This window comes from Homalodisca vitripennis, chromosome 5 (genome assembly GCF_021130785.1).
Source record: "Homalodisca vitripennis isolate AUS2020 chromosome 5, UT_GWSS_2.1, whole genome shotgun sequence".
Lineage (NCBI taxonomy): Eukaryota > Metazoa > Arthropoda > Insecta > Hemiptera > Cicadellidae > Homalodisca > Homalodisca vitripennis.
In genome coordinates, this window is record NC_060211.1 from 144,572,837 (window position 1) to 144,595,381 (window position 22,545).

At 33.3% G+C, this 22,545-nt stretch overlaps 1 protein-coding gene across 2 annotated transcripts in view; it reads right to left on the bottom strand.

Annotated features, from left to right (window-relative positions):
• Nucleotides 1-285: 285 nt before the first annotated feature.
• The window catches only part of LOC124362976 (adenylyl cyclase-associated protein 1), a 130,578-nt gene continuing 108,318 nt past the window's right edge, over nt 286-22,545 (bottom strand). Inside the window, exons 3-10 of one of the 2 annotated variants that reach the window (XM_046817900.1) lie at nt 19,274-19,436; nt 16,418-16,613; nt 14,779-14,864; nt 13,859-14,115; nt 12,020-12,192; nt 10,519-10,725; nt 4,283-4,426; nt 286-2,029 (exon numbers count right to left, since the gene is read on the bottom strand). In XM_046817900.1, the coding sequence (XP_046673856.1) occupies nt 1,946-2,029; nt 4,283-4,426; nt 10,519-10,725; nt 12,020-12,192; nt 13,859-14,115; nt 14,779-14,864; nt 16,418-16,613; nt 19,274-19,436 (1,310 nt within the window). In that variant the 3' untranslated portion in view covers nt 286-1,945. Of the gene's footprint in view, nt 2,030-2,185; nt 2,310-4,282; nt 4,427-10,518; nt 10,726-12,019; nt 12,193-13,858; nt 14,116-14,778; nt 14,865-16,417; nt 16,614-19,273; nt 19,437-22,545 lie in introns of those variants that run through there. The other variant, XM_046817898.1, reaches the window with a different exon arrangement.

Genomic DNA, 22,545 nt, shown 5'->3' on the forward strand with positions numbered 1-22,545 from the left:
GGATCTCCTCTAATACTCCTCTGGCGATACTCCACCATGGGTGGATCTCCTCTGGCGATACTCCACCATGGGTGGATCTCCTCTATGATCCTCTGGTGATACTCCACCATGGGTGGATTTCCTCCATTGTGCCATTGGTAATACTTGCCATGTTTATAACTGATAAAACTTGACTACTACTTATAATAAAACACTTTTAGATATGAACTATGTATAACTTTATACTGTAGACTAAATATTTTTAGGATGAAAAGAAAGGGACAAATATAAATTATTAAAAAAAGACATAGTTAAATTTATTTTTATTTAAAACTGTAATACATACAATAGTTATTATTATTATTTATTTATGTCTTGATAAATAAATTATGAATATTGATGAATGAAAACATACACCACTACTTGTTCACAGTTATATATTAAAAGTAGAAACACGCATAAGAAGACCAAATTAGCACAAATAACAATACACAGAACTGTACGCAATAACAACTGACTATGTTGAGCGAATGTGAATGTGCAGTCAATGTTGCACAATTCCACACCCTTTATAAAAAATGTACACTTGCATGAGTAATACGTAAAAAAATAAAACTGTAATATGAAATCTGCAGCTGTGGTAACAATGATTTAATTCAATTCATCCGACCATGCAACTAATTTCTTAATTATTAACATATGATAGTATATATAACACGAAATGCACCTAATCTCTTACACAAAATTCACAACTAAATTATTAGAGTTTACTATGGAACTCAACAAATGCACTTGGTGGAGTCATCTGTTTGTTGTTTAAGCGTTATAACAGATTTTGACAATATAAATAGTTCAATATATTCTATGATATGATTGTAAAAACATAGAGAATCACATTTGATGGCAATGGTATTTGCATTACATTCACTTAATAAATATCTTCTGTAAAATATTGTTTGTGTTTATGCAATTTAAAGGGTGGATTATACTTGAGAAATTGACTATAGTAACAATGTTTCTTGACAGTGATTTCTATAGAGGTATAGATAGAATCAATCATGTATAGGCAATGTGCCATCTGTGGCTTTAGAAGTATCAGGAGAATCTGACAATATATCCAATGGTCTGAACTATCAGTAGTCACCATACAATATCAAGATCAGCCTTATTCATATTTTCCTTTACAACAAAAATATTCAATACCATAAATTTGGTGATCAAAAGACTCAACAGAGTGGTGAGCACTGTGTGGAAATCTACATGTCTATGTACTGTACACATCTGTGTGACAATATTTCCAACAAAACCACAAAATATTTTGCATTTAAAAACTTAAATATCTTCAAAGAAACCCTAGCGATTAATCACATAACACAAACTCTATGTGAAGTCATTGGATAAAAAAATCTGATTGCAAAATACTCTACTAGGGATGTGTTGGTTCCGGTTACGCCAATTTATTAAAAACCAACAATGGACGTTACTAGCATAAAAATGTCTTGTAAAAAACTGTACGCTAAACATACATATTATCGAAATTTTGACCTAAATAATGAAATATAGTGTTTTATTTATCTTAATAGAACAAAATAATTTAGTTAAACTTCAACCATGGAATGATGATTACCTTTATTTCAGTTTATATATACTACCAATATTTTATGTAAAATTTAACTGTCTCCAAACTTTAATTTACAATGTTTTCAATGCATAAAACTTTTGTTCCAGCATTTCTGATTAATTATTACAAACAAAGTTTTGGTACTCAACAATTGAAATTAAAAAACTGAAACATAAAAAAAATGGAACCAACTCATCTCTTTAAGTATACTGATCTTGATATAACAAAGCAAAATAATACTTGAAAGTAAAGCCTAAACAATAAAGAGCGGTTTTTGTAATAAATATTGTTGTGGGTTCACAGCCTTTCCAGTGGAGGAGGAAAGCCCTTGTAACACTGAAGGCTCTAGCCCTTGCTCTCCACTACCACTGTGGACAGTCCTGTACTGCTCACTGTAGTCTTATATTGCTCAGGGATAGGAAACTCGGCCTGTAACATGACAAACATTTGTTACTCCAGTAATGGCCCTTGTAACACTGAAGGCTCTAGCCCTAGCTCTCCACTACCACTGTGGACACCCCTGTACTGCTCACTGTAGTCTTATATTGCTCAGTGATAGGAAACTCAGCCTGAAACATGACAAACATTTGTTACTCCAGTAATGGCCCTTGTAACACTGAAGGCTCTAGCCCTTGCTCTCCACTACCACTGTGGATAGCCCTGTACTGCTCACTGTAGTCTTATATTGCTCAGGGATAGGAAACTCAGCCTGAAACATGACAAACATTTGTTACTCCAGTAATGGTCCTTGTAACACTGAAGGCTCTCCACTACCACTGTGGATAGCCCTGTACTGCTTACTGTAGTCTTATATTGCTCAGGGATAGGAAACTCGGCCTGAAACATGACAAACATTTGTTACTCCAGTAATGGTCCTTGTAACACTGAAGGCTCTAGCCCTTGCTCTCCACTACCACTGTGGATAGCCCTGTACTGCTCACTGTAGTCTTATATTGTTCAGTGATAGGAAACTCAGCCTGTATCATGACAGCTTACAGCTCCTTCCTCTTTTTAACCTTCACAGGCGACATATTTCATGGTGGATATTCAATACATACTTCTTCTTCTTCTATGGGGTGGCCTACTGCCATGCATTTAACCCTCAAGGGCCTTTTGCACACCCCGGAAGCACACCATGAGGTCTACCAGTCTATGATTTAGCAGTTCCACAAACCGCCGAAAACAACCTATCAGATCCTCCTGGGGAAATGTAACACCCTTGCCCAAACTACCAAAGATGGCATACCGCTCCCTTGCTATTGTAGGACAATCAAAGAGGAAGTGTTCGGCAGTTTCATCCTACTCATCACATATTCTACAGAGCAGATCCTCCTGAAGGATGCCGACTCTGTGAAGATGCTTCCTCAGGTGACCATGTCCCATGATGGGACCTATAACCCGAGTAGACATTGATCTATTTAGTGAGAGAAGGTTAGATGCCACTAATACATGCTTAGTTCTACATTGTATGTCATCCCAAAGATACTCACTACTGTCCTAATTGCTAATAAATCTATTCAACAACAAGTACTACTATCCAGGAACATACATATGTTAAATTATTCTCCACTTTGTTACAATAATAAACACGTAAACAAATCATCTGTTTTTGTCTCAACAGTTGGCCCGTATTTCTGTGCCAAATTGAAGTTGTCAGAATGTAAGTATGCTCTGTATAGAACAGGCTTCAAAAGTTTCAAGAGATAGGAAACTTGTATATATATAAGTATAAGATAGAAAAAAAAAAAAAAATATATATATATATATATATGGATTACTATATCATCAAACCTATTTGAAGATATAGCATTCCATACTTTTGTTTCACTGTAGAAAAACTTGTCTAGATTATTTCTACGAATCGTGACAGGTAAAACTGTTTTATCTGGAGCATTTGAGAATTGAAGTTACTTTCTTACCAAATGGGTAAGTTACTGCTAAAACAAAACCTAATGATATGTAAGTAATAGATATCAACTTCTTCCCAACTTTCTGGTTTCAATGATGACAAAGGTATTTAAAACAATGTTGTATTAACTGACGAATAAACCTTTCTAATTGGAACTTTGGAAATTCTGAGAAATCAAATAGAAACTTGAGTTTTGGTGGGACTCACCTAGATGAAATATTTGGTCTGGCCTAATGAATAACAAGTTCACTAGACTGTTTATTTGTGCTAAGAAAACAATAGCTGGTTGTATCTATAGTGATATATTACGACTTTATATATTCCCTCAGTTGGCCAAGAATGAGGATTAAAAAAGGCAAGTGTGTTCCAACAAAATGGTGCTATGTCAAATGTAGCAATTGTGTAGAGTCTGTTTCCAAGGAAGGTGGACTGGTAGGTCCAATGCAATTGTATCACCACCCAAAAATCCAGACCTAATTCCTCTTGATTTTTTAGTAATATTCCTATTAAGAATTTTAGAGAATTGTAGTCGTAGCAGCATCAGTCGTATCCACCATCTTTAAAAACACACAGTGAGAAGTTGAGTATCTGTGAAGCAACAAACCAAGCCCGCATTTATGTGTACTAGGACTTCCACTGTACAACCTATCATTATCTTTTGTTTTGAGTTTGATTAGCATGTATCTGTTGTAAAAATATATTCATGTTTTAACTATATTTTACAGTAATAAGGAATTCTTTTACAGAAACCTGTTTTAAAATACTGTACTTACAAAATCTCCGTTCGCTTTTGGCACCATAACGTTCATTTCAGACGACTTGGAGCTTACAATCTCCACCTGCATTGACTCTGGGCTCAAGTATATCTGGCATCCGTCTGTTTTGTCTATCGATATCGTTGGCACCTTCCCTAGGACCTGAAAGAAAAATTAATCACATTATTTTACAAAAAAACATAACATTTTCATTATTTTGTAGGCCCAATTTAAGCTTCAAATCTGCAAGTAGATAATAAACATAATCAAACAGAGAGTCTCAGTTTCTCTAAGCCTGATAACTTAAGCACATAAACACTTAACATTTTTTCTTTCTTAAATTCACTTGTTTATTTTAGCATGCACATGACTATGCTTAAGTAAAAAATAATACTTTTATGAATGTTTCAAAAATGGTTGCATTCCACACAAAAACGGTTTGCTGCCAGGCAGGTTTAACCCTACCACCCAGGGAGTTGGTTAAACCACTTATCATGGGTTTTATAGGGTATTATTTTAATAAAAATAACAATTTTTATGAATATTGAAAGAAAATAGAGTACACACATCTAGGTCACTGTGATAGTAATCCTGATAAGATAGACAACAAAGATGAATTATTTATGCTCCTCTCTGAGTTTTCCTGCTATCAGGAAACAGCTTCATCTTATGAATAAACAAAGCAAATTTTTATCTCCCTCATCAGTGATAAATAAGACTGATTGACATTTTTGTTTGTTAAATGTTCAATTAATTATAGTTTCCATGTCAAGTTATTCAATTGCACTTGAATAATCTAATAGACTGGTATTCATATTCAATTTGGATTTTCAGATAGTTAAACTTGTATTCATAATTTGGATTATCATATATTTGCACTATCTACCTAACAGTCTACTTTTTCCACTAGTCCTCAACACAAGGGTTTTAGAAAACTTGTTTGTTAGTTTCAATTTGAGGAATTCTGTGTATGATGTAACTAGACCTGGCCTATATGGTAATAGTGTTGGTACCTGTATTGATAACATAGCTGTATCTATGCACCCGGATAGGATTATTTCTGCCTTTGTGGAACTGATGGTACTGTCTGATCACCATAGCGTGATATTCAAGGGTAAACTTGATTCAGTTAATAGTTGTGGTTCTTGCTCTAAAGACTACAGTAGGTCTGAAAGTCATTGTAAAATATCCAGAGCAATTGATGATGTAAATAGTGCATATTTTAGATTACTATTAAGTAAAGTTAATTGGCTAATGTTGTACACTTTATCCTCAATAGAAGATAAGTTTGATCTTTTTTTTAGTATGTTTTTAGATATTGTTGATATAGCCTTTCCAATTAAATACAATAGGGCTTGTAAAAGTAGGCCTAAAAAGCCAAAATGGTACAATGAACAACTGAGGTTACTTAAAGAGCAATGCTTGCATACTTATACTATTTTTAGAAGTACTGGTTTGGATTTTCATAGAGATTCATATAGAGCACTTAGGTGTAGATATAAATATGAGGTAAGGCAAGCTAAACTAGCTTTCAATGGTAGTAAAGTTAAGAACGCTATTAACAAACCTAAAGCAATCTGGTCTATTGTCAAAGACAGTTTAGGTGGTAATGAATGCCCCTCTGATAATAAGTTAGACTCAACTTTGTCTAGTTCTGGTTTTAATAATTTTTTTCTTAGTAGTGTTAAGTCTATTGCCCAGGATGTGCCTCAGGCAAAACATGATATGTCATACTATTTAAATAAACTAAAACTTTCTGGTGTAAATAAACATAATAATGTAAAGGAAGTCTTTTCGTTTTGTCGTGTAACTGTTGAAGAGGTTCATAGTGCAGTGTTATCATTGAGTAGCAGTTCATGTTTTGATGTTTATAATATTAATTCTCATATTTTGAAATTAGCATCACCTTTTATAGCTGAAATAATGTCTTATTTGTTTAATCTCTGTATTGAGTGTTGTATTGTCCCACAGTGTCTTAAGTTAGTTAAGGTAATTCCTTTGCATAAAAAGGGTTTAAAGAGTGACTTTGCTAATTACCGGCCAGTGTCGATTGTACCTGTTGTGTCCAAGGTTCTTGAGATTTTGCTTAATAATCAAGTTATGAAATTTTTTGAGAATAATTTTTTGTTTTCTAATAGTCAATATGGTTTTAGACCTGGTAAGAGTACTAGTATGGCTGTAATTAATTTTATGAAAGATTGTACATTAAATGTAGATGCAAAAAAATGTGTGGTTGGTAACTTTTATGATATGTCGAAAGCTTTCGACACTATCGATCATCTTATTCTTTTAAAGAAACTAAAATTTTATGGATTTGATGTTAGGTCTGTTAATCTTATGCAATCATATTTGTCTGAAAGGTTTCAATCTGTGTTTCATAATGGTTGCTTTTCTCAATATTTACAAGTGCATACTGGTGTACCGCAAGGTTCAATTCTAGGACCGACTATGTTTATTGTATATATTAATGACATGCCATCGGCTCTTAGCAATGTCTGTGTCTCATCCTCTATGTATGCAGATGATTTAGCAGTACAAATAAGCTGTTCAAATTTTAATTTGGCTAATCAGTTGTTGTCTCATTTTAACTCAGTAGCTGAGGACTGGACTGCAGCTAATGCTCTCTGCCTTAATATGGATAAAACTCAAAGCATTAAGTTTAGTTTAAGCAACTTTGTCAGTTATAGTAAAGTTACATTTTTGGGAGTTCTGTTGCAATCAAATCTTAAATGGGACTCACACATTGTAAATGTTTGTAAAAAGATTTCTAAATGTACTTTTATTATTAGAAGACTTAAATTATCTGTAAATTTAGATATATTGATGTCTGTTTATTATGCATACATTCAAAGCCATTTGTCATATGGAATAATTGTTTGGGGCTGTGATAATAATGTAAAAAAGCTTTTAATTTTGCAAAAGAGAGTTTTAAGAATTATATGTGGTGTTAGCTGTAGAACTCATTGTAAGCCTCTATTTAAAAGTCTGGGTGTTCTTACTGTCCCTTCGTTGTATCTTTTGAATTTGTTAATGTATATTAGGGCTAACTTAGATCTAATTCCTACTAACAGCTCAGTTCATGATTATTTTACTAGACAGAGTAACTTTCTTAGAGTTAGGCAATGTAATTATCACACAACAATTAAATCGACATTTGAATTAGGTAAGAAAATTTATAATATGTTACCATATGAAATAAAATGTCTTGATGATAAAAAATTTAAATTTAAGTTAAAATTACTGTTGATTGAGCTAAGTGTATATGACATTAAGGAATTTATTGAATTTTGCAGCCTATCTCAAAATGTATGAATCTAAATGTTTTAAGTTGTCTTTTATGTAGTCTTTAATCTTAAACTAAATTTTTTAAATTTTTTAATATAATAACTCATGCCCTACAGTCGATATTATATTTGTGAAATGTTCTTAATATTTTTTAGTATTAAGTTGAATTTTTATTCTTGTTCCTGTTCTAATTTGACGATGCCATGCTTGTGAAACTTGTATAAAGGCAATAAAGAATTTGATTTGATTTGATTTGATTTGACATCATTTAACCTTTAAACCAAATCCGACATTAGGTTTCAATACTTATTTCCTGTTCTAAATCATCTAACTTCGTATTATTTTATTCCATATACATTTCAGTAATGTTTTAAACGTTTATTTATACTTATTAATCTAATTTACAGCATATTACATATATATATATAATATATAATTCATGCTCCTAACAGACAACAAATATTTTTTATATAACCACAATGTCACTGCAATGGCGTGTTGTCCAATTTACAGTTGTGTTGTGTGTGGTGGAGCAGTGTTTGTTTGGATTTAATTTGTTAGTATTCCTTTTGAAATATTAATGGTTTGTGATAAATAATATTATTATGTATATTATGTACTGTATTTGTCTCTTACAGATAAAATATAAGTTATTTGTAATCAAGTGTTGTAAAATGACAAATTGTGCATGTTTGGATGACACTGATACAGAAATTCTGTTTGATTTCACAATAGAAACTGTGAATTTCAAAGGGCAAGTCAAATTCAAAATGTAAATTAACCAAAAACTTATAAAGAGGAAATTGCGTATGTATGTTTTGGTAGATTCATTGCATGGCAGATTCCTTGATTACATCTTACTATGAATCTCACACTACAAATAGTTCTATTTAACCAGAGTTGCCATTCACATCAAAGATAATATTACATATGATGACATTGCTCCAAAATGTTACTAATAAATGAGGAACCATCTATACACTGATAGGTTTTATATTAGTGTTGATTTATGCAAGGAACTATTAGCTAAAGATGCTTATTTTACTAAAGTTTTATTTTTGGAATTAAAGTAATGCCAAATAGAAAGGGGCTACCAGAAATATGAGGAAAAATACATATAACAAATCTGAATAAATAAAGTGGTAGCCTATAGCCACAAAACATCTAACATGATGGCGTTGCCCTAGAAGAAAAGAGTGGTTAGTATGGTAAGCACTTGCCATACCTCGGAAACGGAATTGGTAAGATAAAAATAAAAATAATGTGGTAGAAGAAATTGAAAAACCAATTTTTATATTGGATTACGTAGATAGGAGGTGTAGACCGCAGTGACCACTACTGCTCCAGTTATGGCTTCGCCAAAAAAAAGCCTGAAGTGGTGGTGAAAGTTGTATTGCTCAATTTTGGAGATTGCTCTTGTAAATAGTTTGATTTTATACAATATCAAGAGAACTGACAACAACTTGCTTCCCATTCAACATGCTACAGGAAGCACCAAATCAAAACCCTAGTTTTTGATATCCGCAATATTTTGAGAAAATGAGGTAGGCCTACTTCATTTACTCCTGATGCTTCAGTTCAACTGAATGGTCTTTACCATTCAAGTCCAGGAGGGGAAACACCTAGATTGTGTTGTCTGCTCAGACTGAAAAATTCCCGGTGACAGAAAAGAAACCAATTTTTTCAGTACCTATCTCAATCATCCTGGGCTTCATCCTAATACTTGTTTTAATCAATATCACACATGGAAAAATTGAAAGAGTTTAAAATGGAGATGACCATAATCTATAAAAATAATTTTATTTTACTTTTTCATTAGGCCTTTTTTTACTCATTAATGGTTTTAATCTTTGTAAATATTTAGCAGCTTATTTATAAACTACAGATTGCAACAAGAAAGAGCATATTGTAATGATGTAATTTTCAGAGTTTAAGAGACGTATTTTGATTTTAATTGAGCCAAATGAAGTGCCTATCACAACATCATACCGATTAGCAATACATATACATACATACATATAAAAATCGTATTTATGTTTAGAAACTATTAGCACTATATATTGTTCTTCTCTGCAACCTATTTGCATTTTATCCATTGGAAATTTTGTTAGATAAAACACCAAAAACATTGCATTTTTTTAAATTTCAAATATACTGGTTTTATGATATAAAATACTTAATGTTATTGCTCATCAAAATGTCCTGTGATATAATAACAACCATTCACATATAATAAGTAACAATATCACTTGATAATCAATGGTCTGAATGTGTTTGTTTGAAGCCTAAGCTAAAAAATCAGTTTTTAATTGAAGCTCAGGGTGTATCAAATGGCCAATTAAATAGTGTGTAAAAGGTTAACATGAAGGATGACGCCTCACTTCTTACACACCCAACAGATTTCTTATCTGTTTGTTCTTTCTGTAGCTGATTTAACAGAATGGGGGTTGCTTCTTTCTGTGTGGAAAGTGGTTCTACGCTTCACTGTTGAAGATGAAGTGGATAAGATGAATGTTTTTTGTCCTACCTTTGATGGGATGGATTTTATGATGGCTTTTGTGGTTTTTTTGTGACCCTGCCCAAGTTTGATATTGATAAAAACCTGAGCTATACTTTGTCTTTCCACATTTACATGGCAAAGACAAAGTAATGTTTATTTGTTTACAGTGCAGAAAAGAAAGATTACTGTACTAACATCTTTCTGTATAAATTTAGATTTGTAATAGGTTGAGACAGTTTTAAAACTACAATTTCACTTCACAGCAAGTGACCTTTGAAACCCAAATTCATCCTACGAATTTTATGGAATTTGAAATGTAGTTTATATTTATCCCCTTCCCCCCAATATATTGTTAATTTTTGTATATTTTCAATTTTTTGGAAAGGTAAAGATTTAATGATAAAAATTGGCGTTTGGTAAGAAAACATGGTCCCATTATAATCTTTGCTGCAAGGGAACTACAACATACCTGCATCTGTACAGACTGACAGTTAACAAACTCCACAGAAGACACGAGAGAATCGAAGACGATGGCAGATTTGCGGCAAGAATCAAGGAAGATGGAGTTTATCTTGCCCTTGACAGTGAGAGTAGAGTCGAAGCAACCATACATGTAGACTACGTTGTTCATCTCCGCACCTTCCACTACCAGACTCTTGTTGCCTCTCTGGTGCTCCTAGTACAACAAAGACAGGAAGTTTTATATAACTTCCAATCATGGTTTATACATCACAATATATTATCATATGTGGTTGTTTTTAAATCACCTCACTCCTCTCTCCACCGGTCACTCTCAAAGGAAACTAATTTTCCTATTCATCCTATTTGTTATTTAATCGACAATTATTACAAATATCCTCAACTGTTTTAACTGTAAAAGTATTATTAGTCAAAATAGACAAAACTATATACTATTCAGAAATTTGTTTATATCAATTCTGTGGCATGTGCATAGAGCAAACTAATTCCTACTGAAGAATTATAAGTTAACCATGCTTTGACCAATGAATACCGCTATTATTGTTTTGCTTGTACCATTGATGCATGGACATATAAATGTTCCAGATTAAGATAGGAATTGTATTGGATGCAATATAGGTAACACATGTAGGTAACAAAGCCTGACATCAATTTTTTGTATTTGCTCACTTCAAGTAGTTTTATAAATAATCAATTTTACTAAGAGAGCACACAATTGTTTAGAAATTAATGCCATTTCTTTGAGTTTTTCTAATTTAATAGTCATAACCGGGTTCAATCATTGCCATTTTTCAGATTAAAACGTCTTCAGTTCTTTGTATATACTGCTGGCAACTGGTAGAACCAAAATTGGACACCTGGTCTATATCTTATAAAGACAATTCACTAGAATACTTAATTTTTAAGATATAATAAAATGGCAAAAATATTACAACAAAATATAACCAGACGGCCATAGTAGATTTACACCTTAATCAGAATTTTAACAAAATAAAATGTGAAGGAAACAGGATTTTTCCGGACTTGCCATCGTTCAGTGAAACAAAAAATCAGTAACACTACGTTTCGAGATCTGCAATCTGATCTCTTCACACCGGAAAAATCCTGTTTCCTTCATAATCCTTCCATCGTCAAAAATAAACTTCAAACAAAAAAAATAAAATGTAATAACATTTTAAAATCTCACTTTGATGATTAAAATTACATACAATTTTTATTACTAAAAACAACAATATGAATAGAAATAACGCATACTGCTTGTCAAAACAAAAGGTCTGGTCCTTGGTCTAGTTCTGTCCTGACTGATCTAGTTTTAGTTACTCTTGTCTCCACTAACTTCTATTACATTATGTATCGTTCAAAAGATACCTAGAAGGAAGAACATGAAAATCTACACCTCTTCCAACTAATTGAGGTGTACCTCAAGGTCCCGTATTGGGTTCTGTTCTTTTTATTTTACTGACCAACAAACAAACATATTGAATACTTACAACAAGCCACTTCTTGCCATCTCTGGCGAAGACAGGGGGTTTGTTGGATGGTGGGGCCTTGACAGGGGCTGCAGCGGGGGCACCCACACTCACCGGTGCCTTGAACGGGGCTGGACCAGTACGCAGATTTGGGTTCTTGTGTGTCTGCATGTCCGATGTCACCTTCTTCAAGCCTGCATGCAACAATAAGCTACAATCTACATACAGCACAAATCAGTGTGGTCTAACAATAACAACTCATTTCTTATATTCCAACTGTGATACATACAGCTACAAATCAAAATTTCATGTTTTAAAACTTCAACCCATGTGCACTGACTTCTAAAAATTCCAAATTGAAACTGGTATATAGTTTAAATAATTTCTCACAGTCTACAATAATTATTGTAAATACAAAATAACTTTGGAACAAAAGCTTTTTAATATTATCACAGTACATTAGCAGTGGCAATATAATATGAGAAATAATTGCTAACAAGGTGAATAATTAACACAGATACTAGATATGTATATATACACACTTTAAAGAATGGAGTTATGAAAACTATTTTAACTCAAATAAATTTACATGCATCTTCCTAGAAACTTTCTAGGATGGGATAACGAGAGTAAGACATAATTAACTACAGTGTTCTGTTTATATGCTGTGATTTACTGTGTTTATTAACAAAGAAAGGGCAGGAAAGCCAGAAACATAAAGCGATGAAGTATTATTCTGAAAATAAGAACAATTTTAAGATGGTTAAGTTACAATAAAGAGAAGAAGAATCCATAAAAATGTTACCAAACTCAAGCACAGAAACTAGACATCACAGAATCTAAAGTATGACAGCAATCTAACAAGAATAAAAGGTTTTTGAAGACAGAAAAAATCAGTGAAATTCATCTAATTGTTTGTTTAATGTATATTCTAATAATAATAAGTTAAACAAATATGACCGAACTCAGGTCCAGGTTATAACAAATGGCATTTGACATGTAGTACTTCTCACTCAATAGACATAATTTAAGCATATTTATATACACGCAGGGAGGCTCATTCTTGTTAATTACAAGTGCAAATTTGCTTTAAGAGAACATGCAGATAGTAATGCTATTATCCCTACAAATACAAAATGCCATCAGTGATAAATTCATTATAATTAGCAAACAGAATAATCAAAAACTATTTCCAAGTCAGTATTTATCAACTAAATAACAAAATAACTGTCAGTAAATACGATGCCTGTTTCGATAAAAAAAACAGCTTGAGCAAAAATATCACCTACAAACTCTTGCCTCTAATATGCCATTACGAAAGTTTAGAAATTAACTGTGAATATAAAGCAATGCAAATTGATAAGAATAGTTTTCAAATAAGTGTCTAAAAGAATGGTTTTAACATGCTGATTTTGTTTTGTTGTTGAAAATGTAAGCATTTGTAAGAGTACCATTCCAAAACCAGAAACACCTAAATGAACTTTGCACATAATATGTGAAAAAGCCACTTGGAGTGCTAGGAACTAATGGAGGGATAAGTGTAGTCTTGCGTAAAATGTTTGACTTGCAGAGGACTGATTTTGTGTGACCACAGTCTGGCAATAATTAAACTACTGGTTGAAAATAAGTTTGAAATTGGGTTTACAATGGCTAAATAAAGTCACCATTAAGTCCTGTCAGTTATGAAAATATTGGCGTTTCAAAGAAAACAACTATTACTGAGATGCTATTTTTGCAATTGAAAACCTAAGACAGAAATATCAAGACGAAGAGAAGACAGTGAGTGACAGAAGAGATGCTGAAGGTAGGTGACATGCAGGCAGGCAGGCAGGCGCAGGTGCCAGCTACAACAAAACCTACTCTTGGTGATGTCCTCCCCCTGATTGATCTGGGCGAAGAGCGCCGAGCGGTCGTTGGAGTTGTCAAGCGACAGAGACTCGAGCGGGGGCAGTACGGGAGGTGGCGGGGGCATGCCCCCAGGGGGAGGGGGAGGTGGGATACCTGCGGCCCCGGTCTTGGCCCAGACCAGCCCTGTGGTGTGGTGTTGCTTGACGAACCCTTGCAGCTCGGTCAGTGTCTCCACCCAAGCCTTCACCCAGTCCACGTGCCTCTGATCCCTGCACACCGACAGACAATATTCAGTTATGTTAATGATATACGAGAAAAATATCCTTGTTTAAATATTTAACGAGTTCTGATAAACTTAACATTTATAAATTCAACAAAAACAAATATAAATGAACGCATTACATTGAACACTAAACTAGAAAACATTTATCATTCTTACTTACTGAAACAGTAATGTAGGACTGGGTAAATATACTAGATTCCAGGAAAGTGCACAGAAATTTCCAGGTACAAGATTAAGCCAATAAGCTTTTGTTATACATAAATAATGCTCATTGTATAAAATTAAACGTAAATCATTAAATCTCTGTGAATCCATCTATTATATAATTATTAATAAATTTTATGTAACATTAATGTTGGGTGAAATGTTCACAAGTTTTTTGAACTCCATTAACAACAAATTTAGACATTATGTGGTTTTCTCAGCATAAATAACCTACAAAGTGAAAACAATGTTTTATCTCCACCTATTTCATAATTTGTCTTGTACTCAAGAGCCTAACAAGAAGACGGCTACAATGTTTTAGTCCAACACTTTACTTTTTAATGATGTCTAGATAAGTATATTCAGTATTCATAACAGGGAAGTGGTGTATTATATGAAGTGTTCATACTATATGATGATTGCTAGCAAGATTTACTGTACTCACTTCTGTTTCCAGTCCTTGAGCACCCTGTTGGTGTAGAACTGTCCTGCATCGTTCATCTCCTTGATGTATGGTGCAGGAGCGGGGCTCTTTAACATAAATAATATTCAATTATACCTCAATTGAATATGCACATGGCAAAGATTAAATAGTAAATAAAAAAAACGTTTAAAAATATTGTTTAGTTCATCTTATCACATCTTGTTAATTGTACATTCTTAGAGAATTATTTATGCTAAATTTTTCAATTCTTTGCCTCCGCTAATACTAGCTTGAGTATTTCAAAGAATTTCCAGATGTGAAGGCTCTATTGATCGGAAAGGCATTTTACAGTCTACAAGAGGTCCTTGAGTAGCTGTATGCGGGATCAAGGGGTGGGTAAACAACTTTTATTATTGTGTTCTTGATAGTTTGTTTGCTATGATTATTACTAATATCTAATCTCTACTGTTAGTACAGTAGTATTGTTGTTTGATGTATATATGACTTGCCTTCAAACTAGTGATTCAAAGACTATTGACAATTGAAAGTGATTGATTATATTAAATAAATAGTTACTATTAATAAAATAAATAATACACATTTAGAGCCAAAAGTGTTACAATTGTAGAAAAACCAATTTTTGTTTTCGGACATCAACAATTCACCTTTTACTGCACATTGATTGTTACACAAATTTAAAACAGTGCACAAATATGTGGCTTTTAGGAGACCAATTCACACAGATTACAAGAAATACATATTTACATGATCCTTAGTGGACCAAGGGTCATTCCATAAACCTTAAATCTTTTTCAATAGGACTGCTGAATCAATTTGACAATCTCAATCATTTTAATTAATATTGATTGACCTTTACTGCAGCATAGGAGTAAGGCAGCGGCTCTCTAAACCAAGAGGTCATGGTACGATTCCCATGGAATCTTAATACAAATTGGTTTGAATCGATTTCCCCTATGTTGAAGTTTTTAGTGTAATCAATGTCATATGTGAGGGAAGAGCCCTCTGTTACATCTATGTACATCTCAGTTTAATATTATTAAAATTTAAGTGATAAAATTGGTTATCTATTTGGTGTTAGCTTTGCAATCTAATGCATAATTTTGTAATTATGGTTTGTTATTAAGTTTTTGTATATTGATATACCTAAAGATTGAGTTGTCATATGATTCACAACTTAAGGTTCCGTAAAATGTGCAATTTGTTGGATGACAAGAATGCGTAATCCTGAAATGAAAGCTTAATGTCTTATAAATTACAGGTCAAACCTTTGTTAATATGAATGCGATGGAAATGATTTCTCACAAAACATTACAACTGGAGATGAAATCTGAATTCATTACTACGATCCAAAAGAAATCAAATCTTTTAAATGAGTATAGATTTACAAGATCATCACCTCCAAGAAAGTTTATGTGCACATACAAAAGTGCCGGAAAGCTTATGCTGATGCTTTTTTGGGATTCACAAGGTGTGAACTTATCAAGAACTCAAACCTTAAATTCTAACTATAAGTTACAGGGAAAGCTAAAAACCAGGTTCAAACAAATTTGAACAGACGCACAGAATGTTTACTGGGATGTGCAACCCCATTGCGGCTGACAAACACGTGGGAAGATTCAGGGCTTGGCACAATACTCACAATGGTGACCCAGCCCAGGGCAGGTATACTCTCGCTGATAGCACTCAGGTGGTTGAAGTACTGTGACGTCCGATTCTTCTCTCTCAACTCCTGGATAGCTTGTATCTTGAGTGAGGTGGGCTGCAGCAGCTGTCCCTGCTCCGCTTGCGAAGGTACTGTTCTGCATTCCGCCAGTTGGAGGTACTGGAGTTGTGTCCTACGCAACACATTTTTGCCAAATTACATATAAAAATAAATGATAGCTTCTTAATCCACACATTTTTCTAAACAATCCTATGTGTACAAAAATATGTGTAAAAGGGATTAAATTTGTTAGGACACCAGGAAGCTCTTGCAAAATGTAGTGTCAGCATACCTCCACTTCAAAATTTGCAAAATGGTTTTATGCATATAATAAATTTACCAGCACAAATTTTGCACAGATTTATGCATGTACTGGCTTTGACGATACATTATTTGCATACCTGTTTTGTTACTCACAGAACAGAAAATACAATTAAGGTAACTTATATATATTTATTTATTTGTGGTTCTTTGAATGATTTTATCTGAGCTTTAAATATGTTTTTGGGTATATTGTTATTGAGTTAAATTATGCATATTTTATATTTGTTTCTTCTGTTTGTTGTTTTTGTTGTTGTTATTGTTATCCTTGAGTATATATTTATTGTTGTTATTGTTATCCTTGAGTATTTATTTATTGTTGTTAGGATTAAGTTTTTTTATAAATGTTAATTAATTATTGCTATTGTTTTTCTTGAGAAATTTTGGTATGTTAATTTGAAATTTGTATTTATTATTTTTTATATTGTAACTGCATTATTGGTGAGGTGTTTACTCTTGTAATAAAACTGCATGGACTTGGCCACAAATTAATTTAAAGCATAAAATTATTAATTAGTATATTTAGTGAAATGCAGACAAACCCAATAGGGTTTTTGCATTTATGAATAAAATGATTTGTAATTGTTGTCATTTCAAAGAATAAATTTATTGCATGTATCTCATCATCTACAAATAACCTATTGCGTTATCACTTGAAGTAAAATTTGATGTTCACTCATTTTGGCTGAAAATCTGTCCAATATTCACAGCCTAATACTTATTATTATTATTATGCCTTATTATCTGCACATAGAATATTTGGCATTTACTGGTTTAGTCATTCCTCCCTACATACTTTCACACTCTTTACACAATTGAATCAGTGTATTCCATGTCTGTCATCTAGGTTCTATTACAAGCAAAACCAAATTTGGTATATCTCTGTCAAATTATTGTGATTTGCACACCAGATTAGCAAGCTTGCTCCTATATCGCTATCGGATTAGCAATGAATTTTCTGATATATTCTATAAGTTGTAGGGAAGTCTTGTAGAAAGATGTGGCCACAAACGTTTAAAGTGAATTAGTCTCCAGAGCTGAGAAATGTTGGTTTTGCAAAAAGTTCATGTCAACTTAAAAGTTTTTGTTAGCGGTGCCCTTACTAAATATAATCTATTAAAATAATAATATGTACCAGTCTCATAGGCTTACAACGAAGGTTACACTGTTATTTTCCATAAAAAGCATATCAAAGAAATTTTCAAATTCAGTTAGCCACAGTATGTATGGACTTTGCTGGCATATTTCGAGAGATCCGCCTATTAACCCTACATTGGGCGCTAAGCGGAGTTTTCCTCCGTGTATTTTTTATTATTAAAAATAGTACTACTTTGCTGATGTTGCCAGTCGTTTCCCGCAGTGTACTTCACGAGCATCTTTCGGGGAAGCGAAACAATAGCCTCCCGAGTGCTTGGACGAAATCTCCATGAGCGCCTTATTGTGTTTAGTTTTTATGGAGTAATAATCCGTGTGCGCCTAAATGTGTGACCTGTGATGGTTTCTTTTTAAGTTTTACAATATATTTTATTTGACTTTTGTGAAATGGAGAATGAAGACGAGAGACTTGTCAGTATAGTACCCGTGTGCTAGGGTACATTTCAGTACTGTTTATGGAGTGAACATTGTCGTCATAAGAACTAGAAGGAAAATGTTTCGAAACTTAGTGTAGCTAGTGTTAAAAATATTTAGTAAAGAATAAATTTTTATTTCAGAGTAATAATTGACATTACAATTGTATAAAATCTCAAGAATTGAAGTAAGTTGTTTTTGTAAGTAGTTAAAAACTAAGTTAATTTCTATATATTATTACAGTAGGTTAAACATTTTTACAATTAATTGCATTATTTCTTAAAATAAATCATGTTAGTATACAATAACATTTTCTAAAATTTTGAATTTCTTATTTGGAAAATTCATTACATAAGAGAGTAATTTTTATTTAATTTCTAAAAATGAATATATTACATTGTAATTAAATCAGTATGAATATTTAAACAAATAAAAACAGTTTAAACGACTACAGATATCCATTATTCGCTAACCTGGAGGAAACCTCCGTGAGCGCCTGATGGTGTTTCTAATTTTAAGCGCCTGATGGAGGGTTAATGCTACAGTAATTTTTTTACCAAAGACTGAAGATGTTTATCATCACTTAATAGACAAATAACTTTTCTGTACAAGTAACAGTTCTAATATGCAAGTTGTCTTACATGCACATTAATATTCCACTAAATACTTTGCACAGTAGATGTTTTACTATTTACAATGGCCGTGACAGTCTCAATAAGGTTTCCAACAGTTCAGAGTGGTTCCTGAATCATTAATGAACTATCACACAGAGCAGGTCATTGTTTATTTGTGAATCAGTTAATTTGAAAATAGACAATAAGAAACTGATTATTTTCCATAAACTATATAAAATAGACCCTTAATATTCTTTTTAAAAAATTGACTCATGATAGAATAACTTACTGGAAGGCCTCACTGACGAGTTTAGCATGAGCTGCCACTTCACCTCCCAGCTGTGAGGACAGGGTAAGGTACGAGGTGAGGGGTCCGGAAATTATGTCCTGGAACGCTTGGGAACTCATTCCGCCACCTGCACTCACACTCAGTGTAGGCGAGAAATTTACTTCTGAAACAACAACAGACAGTTAATTTGCTGTCACTTCACCTCCAAGCTGTGAGGATAGGTAAGGTACGAGGTGAGGGGTCCGGAAATTATATCCTGGAACCCTTGGGAACTCATTCTGCCACCTGCACTCACACTCAGCGTAGACGAAAAGTTGAATCTGGTAGAATCCATCGTAGGGGACTGAGAAATGCGATTAGGGAATTAATATTTTAATAAAACTTGACCAGGACAGTTCATATTCAATTAATTAGAACCAAAGTATAATTCAAACATGTTTTGAGCTTGTATAAAGTAACTTATTAAATAAGAAGCTAACAAAAGTAGATTGTACTACCCTATTAATATCTGGTTTAGAAATATATTTAAAATAATTGTGTTATGCATAGGCTTAAAGGAGTATAGAATTTAGAGGTACGAAAAATAACTTTTTTTTTAAGATAAATTTGCTAATTGATACTTTGTTTCTTCTTGTTTACAAAGTAGCAATCAAATGTTATTAATACAAACTACATTAAATTTTGCATCATACCAATAACCTACCATTGCTGTTAAAACCTATTACTTGCTGTTATAACTTTAAAAACAACTAATAAAATACCTATCTTTTATTTTTGGAAATAACTTTGATTTTGCAAAAAAACATACGGTCAGGTTCCGTTATTTCACCCCATGTTTTTAAATCGCTACTATAGCCACAGAATTGATTGTTTTAACTATTTATGATCATAGATGAGTACGGAGGTACTAAACTAGATAGACACTGTTTGTTTTCCTTGACGACATCAGCATCAGGCATGCCCAGACTGTTCTTGTTATCGAAATGAGACGAGTGTCTCCGGCCATCAGCGTGGGGCAACACCTTTGGTGCTGCCCCGCGCTGATGTCAATAAAAGAAAAACATCCCTCGAGATAGTACCTATCAGTAAAATATAAAATTCTAGAGGGGCTGATCAGAAATATAAGTTGAAATGATTAGTTCACCTCAAACAATCAATTCCGTGGCTATAGTAGCGATTTAAAAACATGGGGTGAAATAACGGAACTTGACCAAACATACAAAGACATGAATTTTATTCATCAATTTAATACACACTTGATTGCGATATAGTGTCTATAATTGAAGATACAGATCAAACATTGCATTAATGAAATAGAGAATCTTGACATGACAAAGGGAAGAAGAGGACAGGGAGGAGTACAGTAGTTATCAATTAACTTGTCAGCTCGTTTCTCTGTTGGAAGCTTAATTAGCAATCAGCTCTAGACGTTACACCTGTGAGTTCTGTTTAGTCTCACAGAATCATCGTTCGGTGTATTTCTTGTCCATGTCCTTTATTGCAATATAGTGTCTATAATTGAAGATACAGATCAAACATTGCTTACAGTTAACATTGCATTAATAAAATAGAGAATCTTGACATGACAAAGGGAAGAAGAGGACATGGAGAAGTACAGTAGTTATCAATTAACTTGTCAGCTCGTTTCTCTGTTGGAAGCTTAATTAGCAATCAGCTCTAGACGGTACACCTGTGAGTTCTGTTTAGTCTCACAGAATCATCGTTCGGTGTATTTCTTGTCCATGTCCTTTATTGCGATATAGTGTCTATAATTGAAGATACAGATCAAACATTGCTTACAGTTAACATTGCATTAATGAAATAGAGAATCTTGACATGACAAAGGGAAGAAGAGGACAGGGAGGAGTACAGTAGTTATCAATTAACTTGTCAGCTCGTTTCTCTGTTGGAAGCTTAATTAGCAATCAGCTCTAGACGGTACACCTGTGAGTTCTGTTTAGTCTCACAGAATCATCGTTCGGTGTATTTCTTGTCCATGTCCTTTATTGCAATATAGTGTCTATAATTGAAGATACAGATCAAACATTGCTTACAGTTAACATTGCATTAATGAAATAGAGAATCTTGACATGACAAAGGGAAGAAGAGGACAGGGAGGAGTACAGTAGTTATCAATTAACTTGTCAGCTCGTTTCTCTGTTGGAAGCTTAATTAGCAATCAGCTCTAGACGGTACACCTGTGAGTTCTGTTTAGTCTCACAGAATCATCGTTCGGTGTATTTCTTGTCCATGTCCTTTATTGCAATATAGTGTCTATAATTGAAGATACAGATCAAACATTGCTTACAGTTAACATTGCATTAATGAAATAGAGAATCTTGACATGACAAAGGGAAGAAGAGGACAGGGAGGAGTACAGTAGTTATCAATTAACTTGTCAGCTCGTTTCTCTGTTGGAAGCTTAATTAGCAATCAGCTCTAGACGGTACACCTGTGAGTTCTGTTTAGTCTCACAGAATCATCGTTCGGTGTATTTCTTGTCCATGTCCTTTATTGCAAGAAACTGGAAATATCAATGTACTTAAATCTATAGGTCTTTTGGAATGTTTCTGGAATGGCATAGTATTAATGATAGGTATTGGAGCTGGCTTCTAGTGAAATCTCAGGGAAGAAAAACCGTAGGAACACAGATCATAGGATAATCTAAGAGTCAGCTATTGTGACATAGGAAAAAAAAGACTATGGAGTTTCTAAACCATACCAGATGAAAGGGACAAACAAAAAATGACCCCTCAGATCTAGACTAACTAAACAGCCTTTGATACCATACCAAAGGAGTCTCAACCACTTCAAACTTTGTACTTGACAGTGATCAAGACGCTACTTCCCCCCCCCCTCCAAACATAAACTTTAACGTTTATGGTTAGAGAGGATTTGCTCCTGGACATCCAGCGAGTTGCAGAGATGTGACATCAGATTTTACTTTAACAAATAAGGCCTTCTGGAAATTTTAACAATTCTTAGTACTCTGGAATAAAATATATGTACATATATATATATATATATATATATATATATATATATATATATATATAACAAATAAGGTTATATGTGTGTGTGTTTATATGTATATATATATATATATATATATATATATATATATCACTAATTTTTCCCAGAAGTTCTTTACTATAAAACTTGCCCAGTTGACACTTATGATGCAGTGCCAGCTACTTGGAGGGCAGGCATTACCTACAAAGAGTAGAGGTATATTTAAAATTTGGAAAATATAAAAATTTATTCCATTTAAT